Source organism: Lygodium microphyllum, chromosome 24, assembly GCF_053477565.2.
Source record: "Lygodium microphyllum isolate KBCC chromosome 24, Lygodium_microphyllum_v1.1.10, whole genome shotgun sequence".
NCBI lineage: Eukaryota > Viridiplantae > Streptophyta > Polypodiopsida > Schizaeales > Lygodiaceae > Lygodium > Lygodium microphyllum.
In genome coordinates this window covers 126,292,406-126,305,999 of record NC_141158.1, presented here as the reverse complement: position 1 = coordinate 126,305,999, position 13,594 = coordinate 126,292,406, and the positions used below count along the sequence as shown (strand labels likewise).

Below are 13,594 nucleotides of genomic sequence, written 5' to 3'. Positions count from 1 at the left end.
GGACTGTTGTAACTTGCAAATAAGGATAATGGCTGAATGGGGACAGCCTGTCTATTTATAGATGTGAAGGGCACCCCAAAAATTAGGGTTTCCACTAAACTCTCTCGAACCGCTCCCCGTTTTAGGGTTTCCACTCAACTCTCTCGAACCGCTTCCCGTTTTAGGGTTTTACTCTAAAATAGCATTTTTAGTGTGTTTTGGGGTTGTTGAAGAGGCTAATCAGCAAGTAATGCATATTTTACCTCAACACAAACTCCCCTTGCTTTCCAAAGAGACCAGTAAGTTCTCAATCGAATTTGCTCCTTGATTCGAGCACTTAATTGACCTTCACCCACTTCATAGATGATAGAAATGCCCCAAATTCAATGGTTGGCTAGTCCTCCACCTGAATTTAGTTGGAATTCACCTTCAACCCTGAAAAATCCAAGTCTTGGAGCTTCCAATTTTTGGCACGTTTCTCAAGGCTGCTGCTAAACCCTAATTTCTACTGTAAATTAGGGTTTACAAAAAAGAAATTTGCAATTTCTCAACCTCCAAGGGTCCAAATGCTGAGATCTTCGGAGCAAGGCTGTGAAATGGTTGGGAGATGAGAGAGAAAGCTATTGAGAGAGAAACTTCAGAGTTTTGTTGCAAAGAATGACTGAAAATCACTCAAATGCAGCTGCTGCCCTACCACAACAGCACTAAATGTTGTCACCTACAGCTAAGACATCCAAATCAACTGTCACCTTGTACCTGGATGTGATCGCTCAACCCAGTTGTGGAGGATCCGAATCTGCAATTGCCCCCTCAAAACTCACTCGTAGCTAGTTGCAATGGCTGAAAATAGGTTAGCCGTGGCTACTCACAACTCTCCCACCTTTGCCTCAACAAGAATGATCTCATTCTTCCTCTTCTTTAGCCTTTTACTAGCCTATATAGGCGAGTTTGCCAAGTGACAGCCTTCCCAAATGGTTTTTCTAACATTATCCATCATTGAATATTACTTTTCAGCCTTTAATTGTAAAAAATCAATCTAATAATTATTTCGGTGCCTAGAAAAATAATCTGACTGGCCAATAATTAAATTGGCTAGGCATCTTTCACTCCCGAGTCTCTCTATGCCATCTTTGACCATTAGATCCATGTTAGGTACCATTAAACACCACATCTCTAGTGTCACCAACTGACACTTATGGCCAAATGAATAACCTTGGCCAACAATTGAGACCAAATACCACCAAATACCTATGCAACATAACTTATAGCAACTTTTACCTCTAACATTTCGTGATTTTCTGGAGTCTCGGACTCATAAATTTACTCTAACCCAAATTACACATCACATGTGCAACATTTACCGAACCATGTGATTAAAAATTAATCCACATGTTAAGTGAGGTTTCAAAAATACATGTCCTCGTGACAACCCTCTTGCTTGAAATCCTTGCAATCATAACATAAGACTCACAAAGAATCTCAAAAACATTGTCAGATTATCATGTGACATGTTCATTTCTCATGAACTCAACTCATCTGGCAAAACCAAACCATTGTATAGCGAAAACCAGGTATAAACCATGGCTGAAACATCAATGGCATCATAAGACATGTTGCTGTCCACAAAACCAGCTAAATACCATTGAATATTAATGATCATACGCTGAAAACCAACATTCAATAATCAGCCGCTAATGATCATTAACTGATGCTACACCAAGCATAACCAATGCCATACCAAGCATAACTAATTACACACCGAGCATAACGGAAGCAAATGTACAGTTTCAGAGCTGCAATGAAAATCATACTGATTTGCATACCAAACATAGTGACTAGTACATTGAATAGTGATCTCCTGAAAAACACACTATTAAGCTACAGTACTTTGAATGTATGTTGAATACATTCAAGATTCACTACTTCTAGAGCTGTCCATTACTAAGGAGCGGAGGTGCTAGCTCCCTCACAAGCATCAGGTAATACTCTGGACCTCTGCTCTATTGAACCTGATTGAGCCCGAACTAGAGCTCGGGCTGGAAAGCATCAAGGTAAAGCTGCAACAACTGAGGATAGTCTGCCAAGTCATCCTCCTCCATCCATTTGGCATCCATTGGTGAATAATTCTGAAACTTCACTAAGTATCTTCTGGAACCCTTACCCCTGATCTTCCTCTCTTTGTGTGCCAAAATCTACTCTGGTACCAGTATTTCATCGAGCTCTTCAACCTTCGGTTGAATTTCAGCAGATACATCCTCTAGCACATCTCCATGAAAAGGTCTAAGAAAGCTCACATGAAAGGCATTGTGTATCCGCCAATGTGAAGGCAATTTCAGCCTATAACATGTATCACTAATCCTCTCCAACACTTGAAATGGCCCATAGTATCTCATAGACAGCTTTGGATACAATCGCTCTTTGCCCTTCATCTTTCTCTACGATCTGTTCCTCTTTCTAGCCCTATTTTCAGATCTTCCTTGATTTTCAGCTTTATTTTCAGATTTACCCTTTTTCTCAGTCTTTGCCTCTTTGACATGTGACTTGGCATCATCATCTTGGAATCTTGCATCCTTTCCGCGCAGCAATGTGTCGGCTGTAGTAGCAATTTCTATAAGCTAAGACATGCTGGAAACAGTGGTCCTGAATACCCTTTGGCAAACAACAAATATACTTCTCCACCTGCTCATGAAAGGATATTGTGCGATAAAGTAACTGGCAACAATGCATCCCAAAACTTCTTATTGTACTGATCCAAGTTCTTGCAATCTTTGGAATTCAACTAATTCCAAGTTGTCATAATGTCTACTTCAAAGATACTTGTCAACCAATTTGAAGCAAACATTTGCTTGAACTAGACCCAAGTGGTAGGTGACTTCCCTTGAATAAGAAGTGTAGTCCTCCACTACAATGCATTTCCCTTTAAAAATGTGGCTGCCTTGCGTATCTTAGATGCCTCTGTGAAGTTGCCTCCAGAATAGGCTACATCAAACTATTGAATAAAAATGAGTGCTTTCACCCTATCTTGTGCACCACTGAAAGGCTCAAACTTCACACTTTTTCCACCTTCATCATAGTCCTTCGATGGACCAATGGGAGTCAAGTTATCATAAACGGGCTGCTGCAAAAAGGGTGCATTGGCTGTATTTGCATAAAAACCAGCACTATCTGAAACACCAAATCCTTGTGTTCCAATAGTCCCTGGGGGTGCCGATACATATTCATATGGCCCGTTTTGTGCCCCAGCCATCATGCCTATGCTGCCATACATGGGGTTAGGCATTCCACTTGCATTACCCGAATACATTGGGTGTTGTGAGCCATGCATTGGCTATTGCATACCATAGGGATTTGTGCCGTACATTCCCATATGTGGTGCCTGTCCAACCATAGCATGAAAAATGGTACCACCACCAAAGTATCCTTGCTGTCCCATGCTTGCATGTGCATAATTGCCTTGCTGCCCATGTTCCCATGGATTAGCACTACCAAGTTGGCCATGCATTTGCACTTGCTATCCCATGGATACCAATTGTTTGTGCTCATCGGGCATTTTGGGCTCTTCTAAAGAAGGCTTAGGCATTTCCTTTGGTTCTTGTGGCTGTCTCGAAGCTGTAGAAGGTGTCTTCTTCTATTTGCCTTTATTGTCCTTCTTTGGGAAATTCAAGAATCGAGTAAATTGGGGATCCTTTGCCAATTCAACAAAAAGATTTGTTGTTGTGTGCATTCAATCCTTGAAGCTATCATCAAATTCTTCAACCCCTTGCACCATCAGCCTCTCTATGCATTGAAGTGCCAACATTTGGGTCATTTCCCACATTTTCAGCATGCTGTCCATGCAGAGAACCATGCCCAAAATCAATCATTACATTTCCCCCTTCACCACGTGATTGACCAAGGAGTGATGCATCCTCTCTACTTGATCCAATATCACCATGTGAAGACATGCTTGCTGTAATTCACTGCTGAGAACAATTTCAGCAATAATGCAATAGTCCCAAGTTGCAATCAAGTACCACGGGCCCACCGATTCAAAGGATTTAATGGTATCCCGGCAATGGAACCATGAAACCAGCCTTCCTCCTCAGATAGGGTGGTAAATCCCTAATTACAACTTAATTATAGCAACAAACAATTAATGCAAATCTGAAAATACAAATTTACCTACTGATCTTAGACGATGCACACCCGATTGGCCCCAAAATTGGCGCCCCTTTCGGTATTTATTTAGCTTTATTGAAGAAGAAGTTGATTTACCATGGGATTCTCCCAATCCCCTTCGCAATCGAAACTCCCCTTGCTTTCCAAAGTGACCAGCAAGCCCTCAATCTGATTTGCCCCTTGATTCGGGCATTTAATTGGCCTTCATCCACTTCATAGACAATGGAAATGCCCCAAATTCAATGGCTAGCTAGTTCTCCACCTGAATTTAGCTGAAATTCACCTTCAACCCTTAAAAATCCAAGTCTTGGAGCTTCCAATTTTTGGCACATTTCCCGAGGCTGTTGCTAAACTCTAATTTCAACTGTAAATTAGGGTTTACAGCAAAGAAATTTGCAATTTCTCAGTCTCCAAGGGTGCAAATGCTAAGATCTTCGGAGCAAGGCTGTGAAATGGCTGGGAGATGAGAGAGAAAGCTGTATTAAATGGCAATTAGATGGATTTTTCACAATCATTAAGTTTACTAGAAGTGCTTTTGATGCTAACTTGTATGTGTATAGGTGAGATGGCACATATATAGAGGTTGTTTTGTATGTAGATGACTTGACATCACAAGAGATCATGAGTATGTGCTTTACAAAACTAGAGAGATGTCAAGCTCTGAATTTGAATGACAGGCTTGGAGCTCATGCATTTCTGCTTGGACATTGAGATGTCTAATGAACCTAGAAAACCTTCATTCTCAATGAAGATTATGTGAGGGAGATTTTCAAGGCATTAGGATAACTAAGTGTAAGGTAGTGATTTACCGTTTAACCAATAAAAATAAATGCAAAACTCACCTTAGAAGATGCATAACCACTTAAAGAAATCAACCAATATCAAAAGTTCGTTGAAAGCCTTCTATTTTTATGCAATAGTAGGCCAGATCTTAGTTATGCAATTGAAGCCCTGGGTAGGTTCTCAAATGAGCCACAAGAGAACCATTGGAGAGCAAGAACATGGGTGCTAAACTACTTAAAGCATGCAATGAACTATGGCACCACCTATAGATCAAGCAAGGTCTTGGTTGGATATCCCTTGTTTCTGATGTTTAAAACTGTTCGTTCATTAAAGAGAGGTTGCTTGGAGGCATCCTAATAGCCCTGCTTTTGATTCAACCTTTACTTCAACATCTTTTGATTTAGCAAATGGAGGATGATGTTAAACGAGTTCTTGCGATGATCAATAGGGCCATGAACCCTCCTTGACGTGAGTTCTTGCATTTGCGTTCTGTTCTTGCAAACAAGCATATGTACATATTTATCCCTTTTCGGTGAAACTCTAGATCCACCATATTCGAACCAGCTCACATGGCAATCTCCCACGGCAGTCTCTATGGTAGCATCCACACATGCTCCCCATACTATCTTCTTCGCCAACACGCAAGTAGACAAAATTGCTTTCTGTTTTCTAATGTGTTAAATCTAACCATTCCTTTTCTTTCCCCCTAGGGCACACAAAACAAACAAACAAACAAATAAAGTATTTTTCGTTTTTCCGTCACCTTTGTAGGTCCTCGTTGGCCATTGGGCAACCAATAAGCAGTCTTTGTCTAATGCCTTGGTCTCCCTAGGGTGACCCTTTGGGCTCCCAAGGCAAGATAATAATCACCTTTATAGTCTTAGTAGGCCATTGGGTAGCTAACGTGCACCCCTTGTCCACTACCCTAGCTGCCTTGGGATGGGATGCCTTAATGCATTACAAACTAGCTCTTTATTATAGCCCCAAAAATGCTTAATTACCAAAGTTTCATTAAATTAAACTTTCTTAGAGAGTGTCTGTGTCCCATAAGCCAAACCCTAATTTGGAAGGATCTACTCATCTATAAATAGGAGGCAGCCTATCCATTGAACCTATCTCACTCCACTATTGTCTACACCCCTTCTTAGTGGATATCTCAATTCATAATGGTGACTAGCCTTCATCAACACTTGGCGATCAATCTCCAGCCCTCAAGACTTGTGTTAACTATTGGCAGTTGTCTTTCAACCTACAAGCAACAGTTTCCAACCATCACCATCAATTTGAGATGCCCTTGTTGCTTGCATTTACTGCAACCTAATATCCGCAATTCGCAAAAGGAGTCTTTCACCTAATGCTAGTCTTCCAAAAGCATGTCTATAGCTGTGTTTATTGTTTCAACAATCACCTACTTCTTTCTGACATTCTACACTCTACTGCCCACTATTCAAGCTCCTCTAGGCATTTTCAGCCTGATCCAAACTCTCCAAATCTATGTTTGCAGCTGCTGATCGCATTTTTGAGGCTGCCTACTACTCTCCAGCTCATCCTCTCTACCCTCATCCTTTAGGGACACGAGCATAGGTTTTGTATTCACTCTATATAGTGTATGTATGTATAGTGTGCACTATGTGTATTGCATTAAGTGTTGTATTTATTCATTCATCATTCATCACCTGTGTTCATTGTCTCTGAGTTACCCTAACCCTACTCGATTCCATTATCATTGATTTGTCGTATGATTGTGTTTGTCTTCTATGTATTATTTATCTTTACAAGCAATGGGGCAGCCTACATAGAGTGAAAAACACAAGACAAGTACTCCGAAACACAATCCTAGCTCTCAAAATGCAGTTGTCAATCCCAAATGAGAGGCAACTACTCCTAGGGATGGCTAGTTTGTTGAGTGGCAGCAAGAGAGAAAATGCAGCTCCTGCTTGACTGGAACAAGCAAGAGTTATTGAGAAACCCTTCACTTGAAGTTTGCATTTTTGCGTTTCTGCGTTTTGCGTTTAGGGTTTGCATCCCCAAAAAGAGGCGCCATCCTAGACTGGCTGTGTCTATTTATAGGCCACTCTCTCACTCATTCTTCACAGTTGATTCATTCAATCCGTCACCTCTTCTCTCCAGCCTCTCCCTTACCCTCACACCCCTTCAAGAGGACATTGTGGTTTGTGGTTCGTGGCTGTCTTCATTATCTTCCTTGTGCTACGGCACCCTTGTTCCCTTGTATCACATTCACTCCATGATTCAGAACTTCATCATTCCATTCATCAGAGTTTTTTCTCTCTTCTCTTCTCTTCTCCATGTTTGCCGAGTTCACTCCGTGTTCCTCCCCGCAAACCCTATTGTCTCGCTGGTACATCATCTTTAGACAAGAGTTAGCTCCGATCAATTGGGCGATAGCTATATACCAAAATGCACATATCAATGCAGAGTAACACCTCTAAGATGATGAATTGATGATGGGCGACAACTGCCCCCATGACACCTCAGCTAGAATAGGCTGGAAATGCACTTCACAAACTGAGATGACCTCCATGAGGGGTGTAGACAGCAGTGGAAACAAGGTGCCAGCTAATGGAGAGAAAATTTGCAACAGGGGATGGGTTAAGTGCTTGGGCACTTTGTAGCATTTTGAGTTTTGGGGCTCTCTAAAATGAGGTAATTAAGGTGAATGCATGTTTTTAAGCTTAAGATGCACCCTTAAAGCCAACAAGAGATGCAAAGCACATTTCCCGTAGCTTGTCAGACCACATCCCTACTGTGGCACCACAAGAGGATACAAAACAATACCGGCACATCATCAAGCAACTCTCGCTCAACGCTTTAGCTTATCTATATTGGACTAATGATGGAGCCATGAGAGATATCTTGGGATGGTATTGATCCCCATATTAGTTTTAGTATTTTTAGTTATTTGTTGTTTCCAAGCTAGATTTTTCCCTTTAAAAATATGGTTTCTTTATTCTACTCAAGCAACATGACAATTCTTCGAACTTACAAATGTATCTATTTTTGTCTCATAAGCTAATTTGCCATTTGACCTTATCTAGACATTAATACAACTTTCTATGTGTTTATGTGCACACGCATGTGCCTATCTCTAAGTAACTCCTACATTTGAGAGTCAATACATATTCCTCCTCACTCTCTTGATTCATTTATTCTCTAGTCACGAGTTCAATCAGCAGGCACTAGCACAATCAAGCACTATGCACATCCCAACACTCTTTACAAATCTCTAGTCTATATTACAACAATCAACTAAGATTTGTCCAAGTATTGGCTCCAATAGCCCAAGCTTAAACCAACACTCTACAATTCAATTCCCTGAAGTTGCCTCACTATCCAATCTAGGCTAGCTCTTATGCGTCACATGCCCATTCTTGATCACTCTTCAACTACAATTTAACACAAACACTCCGGATTGCCAATCTCACAAACGCTCTAGTTCACCGACTAGACTTTTATTTGCTAATCCTCACAATAGGCATGAACAAAAGGTGAAGACCGAAGTAGAAGACGCATTTGTTGATCACGTTCCACCCTACAATGATCCTTATTTCAGCTGCCAGCAATCTATTCTTATTCCAACTTCCAAAGACATGCAACTAACTTGCTTTTCCTGGCCGCTATTCACAATTCACTCATTGATTGGCTTCTTCTTTCATTTGCGCTCTTGTGTTAGCTTGATGTTGATCTTTCTCAAGTTGTCTAGTTGTGCCTTTGCCTCCTCATATGAGATACCAATGTCATGGATAATGTCCTACATTGAAATAATTTGATTGTTTTGTTGAATTATAGTGTCATTTAGCTATACCACTTATCCTATGAGCTTTTGTATATGAAGTTGGTGTGCAGCGATCACATCATGATATTTTTTTATGGTTGCTCGGCAAGTTGTAAATACTTTGAATGCATGATCATTGAGCCGTCTAGTGTAACCAAGTAACCCATTTTCCCCCTTGCACACATACTTCAACAAATTTGTGATTCGTGAGAAAGTTGGAGATCTATTGTAACATGCCCGCTCCTCAATTCGCGGGACACGTCTTAGCAGTCCATTGAGATATATATCTAGAAGACGCCGCCCAGCACTTCCAAGGAATGATGCGGGGAACAATGCAACCCAACAATTTGTTTTATCACTTTTAATACATAAAATTGTCCAATGTACTGAATGCCACATTATCAAAAGGCATTAATGTAAAAACATCATGTTTTTTTGTGTCATTTCCACACAATACATTGCCTAGCCTGACACACCATCCGTGACCTGTTTCACCATGTTTCACTAGTGCTACACATGCCTTCCACCTCTCATGCAATCCCTCTATCCACATGGCTCTCCTATCACGTCATCCAACCTCGTCTCATCGCCTATCAAACATATGAGCACATGTATATGAGTCGTGCCCAGCTGCATTACAGCTTGCCTTAGACACACCTATCCAAACAGTGTTCCCCAAGGTCCGCTCTAGAAATGCTACAACAGCAAAGGAGACAGCATGCTACTCGACGCGAACCCAATAAACTCACAGCCATTACATGCATGCAGTTTTGGTTTAAACTTGTTTAAACTTATGTGAATATTTGCAAGAGGAAAATAATTATTTCAACAAATGGATTGTGTATAAATAAAGAGAGAGGGGTTGTTGTCTATAGGAAAATAAAGCTTCTTGTAAGTAAGGCCAAATGGGGCAACTGTCCAACCACACATTGGAAAGTGGAACAAGTGATGGAACATTGTAAGCTTGTATGATAAGTGTATCTACTTGTCCCCTTTTTCATCAAGCACTAGCTGGATAATTAAGTTGTTATCTTTAGCTTACTATTGTCTATAGGAAAATAAAGCTTCTTGTAAGTAAGGCCAAACGGGACAACTGTCTAACCACACATTGGAAAGTGGAACAAGTAAAGTGGAACAAGTGATGGAACATTGTAAGCTTGTATGACAAGTGTATCCACTTGTCCCCCTTTTCATCAAGCACTAGCTGGATAATTAAGTTGTTATCTTTAGCTTACTATTGTCTATAGGAAAATAAAGCTTCTTGTAAGTAAGGCCAAATGGGACAACTATCTAACCACACATTGGAAAGTGGAACAAGTGATGGAACATTGTAAGCTTGTATAACAAGTGTATCCACTTGTCCCCTTTTTCATCAAGCACTAGCTGGATAATTAAGTTGTTATCTTTAGCTTACTATTTTCTTTTAATATTACATTTCATGCCACCTACTTTACCATGAAGTACAACCAAAAGTAAGCGGTTGTATTTCATTGCTCTAACACTTGGATTACATTTACTTGGGGGCTAAATCTATATCACAAGCAGCATATTTTTGCCTTCAAATAGACTTTCTAATCCACACAATACAACGATTCACATACATGGACATATCCAACTGGAACGTCTTAGCAGTACTTAGTCTAAAGGAGAGTAAATGCAAATAACCACTATGGATTGTAGAATCCCTACCTGAGATATTTGAGCAGCATCAGCCTCAAACCCTTCATTTAAAGCAAGTGAGTTGAACAGCCGCTCGCACTGATCCAGCCGCCTGCTTTCATCCCTGTACTCCAATATTCTCGTCCTGACAACAGGCAATCATACTACGAGTGAACATTCATTCGGGATTTGAGAAAATATGATAGTGTGTTCAATTTGCCCCAAAAAACATCATTTTTCAAATTGATCTAGGATAGGAAATTAGCCAATTCAAAAACACCCAAGTTTTTTTTGTTCTTTTTTAACATGACGAAAACACTGGCTCAAAATTCCTTCTCAGTACATGCATGGTTAAGTATTTAGGAAGATTTGCATTGATTCTCATCGCAAGAATTCCGTTGCAATTGTAAGGCAGCCATTTATATCCGCTGAAAGAGTATACTGCCTTGAGGAAACAACTGACGCTCCGCAGGAATATGAACAAATGGAAATTTTGAGAAGCTTACTCTACTTGAAGTAACAGGTTCTGACTCTCAGGGTGGAGGTCGGCCCATTTTGTGTGGTAAGTGACAGGCGTCTTCTCTTTAGTGAGGAGATGGATCTGCTGCTGCTGCTGCTGCTGCTGCTGCAGCAAAAGCTGCTGCTGTTGCGGGTTCAAGAAGGAAACGCTCGACTGTTGTTGAGGCGTGAAAGGACTAGAGCCCAGCCCGAACGCCATAGCTGCCTTCCCTCCAAGCTTTCGGTTGATTTGTATTTCGAGCCTCGGGCTGTCAAAACACAATCAGAAAAGTTTGTGTAAATAATATAACACTAAAATACAATATTAATTATAATATTAACTATCAATAAACGCGTCTGGATTTTGGGAGGTCTTGGGTTCAAGCCTTGGAGCTCAAGGTTCGTACCTCAAGATGGGCAGATACCCTACGCCAGCATAGGGGCTATTAAGGCCCTTTATTACATTTAATACCATTAAGCCAATTTACTCCATATATATGACTAGTGAAATAAAGGGGCCTCCTACGCATGCAAGTTACCATCTTTGGGAAGAGGTAAGGGAACAGGGAGATGTTACAGTAAGAGCAAGCGAGCAACATCACAAAGCATGGTGACTTTTTGGATATGGATGGACTATATGGGCATTAAAGAGCTTCGTAATAAGCTCAAGGCCTCCTCAAAAAAATGGGGGGGACTAGTCGAAGACCCGAAGAGAGTCTATCAAACACATGTGGCCTTCTTGCTTTAACGCATCAAGTAGTGGTCCATTGATTTTTCATCTACTAATATGTTTTTAATTTCATGGATAGAATTCCTACAAAAGATGAATCCGAGAGATGGTTTTTATTTATGTATTCTATTATAAAGCCACCCTCCAGTAATTTAAGTTTGTTGGAAGGGGGTTCTTTATTTTCCCTAGATGGATTTAGGCAAGAGAGGGATTGGACCCTTACATCTTTATGGGTTTTTAAGGGAATTGCATGTGTGTCCTACCATGGACCCTTTGATTTTAGCGAAAAGACACATTATCTCATGATTACTCAGTATGGGTTTCGTCTCTAAATTGCCCAATTAAATGAACATCGAGCTTCCAACGTTGGCTAAACCATCTCGTGTGGATATTCAAATTCCTTGGATTCTCTATGGGCATCGCCTTGACCATCAAGCGCTAAGTGGCAAGATTGTCATGTTGAATACCATTATTAATTGCCTCTGTTATGACAATTTGTCAATTTACTATAGCTAATTGTTGTGCATTGAATAAGAAATTTAAAGAGTTTGTTTTGGGAATATGCTAATACCAAGAACTCGTACAAAATCACATAGGATATCCTATGTGAAAGCAAAGATAATTGTGGCATGGGTGTTAACCCATTGGTAGATAAAGCTTCAAGGTTTCTCTTCAATTTGCTCCATCAACTTCAATTAGGTGTTCCTTGGGCCACCATAATGAGGCAATGGATAGTGAAGGTATGATCTATTAAAGATAGATGGTCTAAGGTGTACTTTGGGTAGATTATCTTCAAAATACCAAATTCAAATATAGCAAATAGCATCTTGAAGAGTTGGAAATCAATGCTCGCTCGATTTAAATGCATGAAGAATAGGCCTAGAGGTGGTGATGTCTCGCTAGCAATGAGCATCTAGCTATCATCAATTGCAATTTGAGATAGTATCCCCCACAAAGTGGCTATCATTGGAAGTTGTTTAAGGCGCACCACTATGAAATGTTAGGAGTAAAGGCACCTATGCATATGCAACCATGTATTTGGGGGGGGGGGGGGGGGGGGGGGGGGGGCCAGGGGGGCATCACTGTCACTTTATTTTTTATTCTTTCATTGAATATTGAATAAGGGAAGGCCAATCACATATAGTGACTATTGAGGTTCCCACGTATGGTGTCTTTCTTTTGCTTTCTCACTCCATCTACCATAGCTCTTACTTCCACTTGTGCTTCTAATCGGGCTCTACCTTTCAATAGGCATCAAACTTAGTATTTGAGGAGCTTCTTCATCCTTTGCTTTAGCCTGGATTCAAAGCTTTAGCTCAAGGTTTCATGGCAACCATTATTTCTTCCTCCCAAGGTATGCATTGAGTTTTCTCTTCTCCCGGCTTGTTTTAGCTTGCTCCAAGCTTGTTAAGAAGCTTCCCAAGGCTTAGGTAATTCTCATTAAGTGCTTATTGAGCTAAGAAGCAACCATCCTACCAATTTTGAGTGGATACATAGAATGATGTAGAAGTCGTGGATAGTTATGGCAACTTGATAGTGCTTTTGTATTTTAGCCATAACTTTTGCATATGATATCGGATTCAGGTGTTCTATAGCTGAAAAGAAGAGCGTCATGAGAGCTATAGATTTGAGTACTGATGGAGTTGAATCTATGTAGTTTTCAATTATTTATTTCATGTAAAATAGAACAGTTTTGGTTTGGATAATAAACAGTGAGCTCCATTATGCATATTTAATGTCTCGGGGATGCTATTTTGGTCCTCAAATGGTATGGTTATGCTTTGAGATTTTAATAGGATTTTTTAGATCTTGATTAGCTTAAATTTGTAAAATTTCATTATTTGTATAATAATTTGGACAACAAGCATATAGCAGTGAGCTTCACACTTTGAATGCATGTTATGTCTACATGGTATTTCAGGTATGTTGCATGTCTACAATTATGTCTATATTGATGTACGTGCCCTAATATAGTTATGATATGCTTTGACACT

General features: G+C 40.3%; 1 protein-coding gene across 4 annotated transcripts in view; it reads right to left on the bottom strand.

The window, feature by feature from the left end:
• The window catches only part of LOC148015626 (nuclear pore complex protein NUP58-like), a 65,931-nt gene extending 54,773 nt beyond the window's left edge, over positions 1–11,158 (bottom strand). For 2 of the 4 annotated variants that reach the window (XR_015688426.1, XM_087665833.1), the window contains exons 1-2: positions 10,879–11,158; positions 10,403–10,517 (exon numbers count right to left, since the gene is read on the bottom strand). Coding sequence is in view for 3 of the 4 variants with exons in the window: in XM_087665833.1 (XP_087521959.1) it covers positions 10,403–10,517; positions 10,879–11,090 (327 nt within the window). In the remaining variant the exon portion in view is untranslated. The remainder of the gene's footprint in view (positions 1–10,402; positions 10,518–10,878) is intronic. The other 2 variants (XM_087665834.1, XM_087665835.1) reach the window with 2 other exon arrangements.
• Between the last annotated feature and the right edge of the window lie 2,436 nt (positions 11,159–13,594).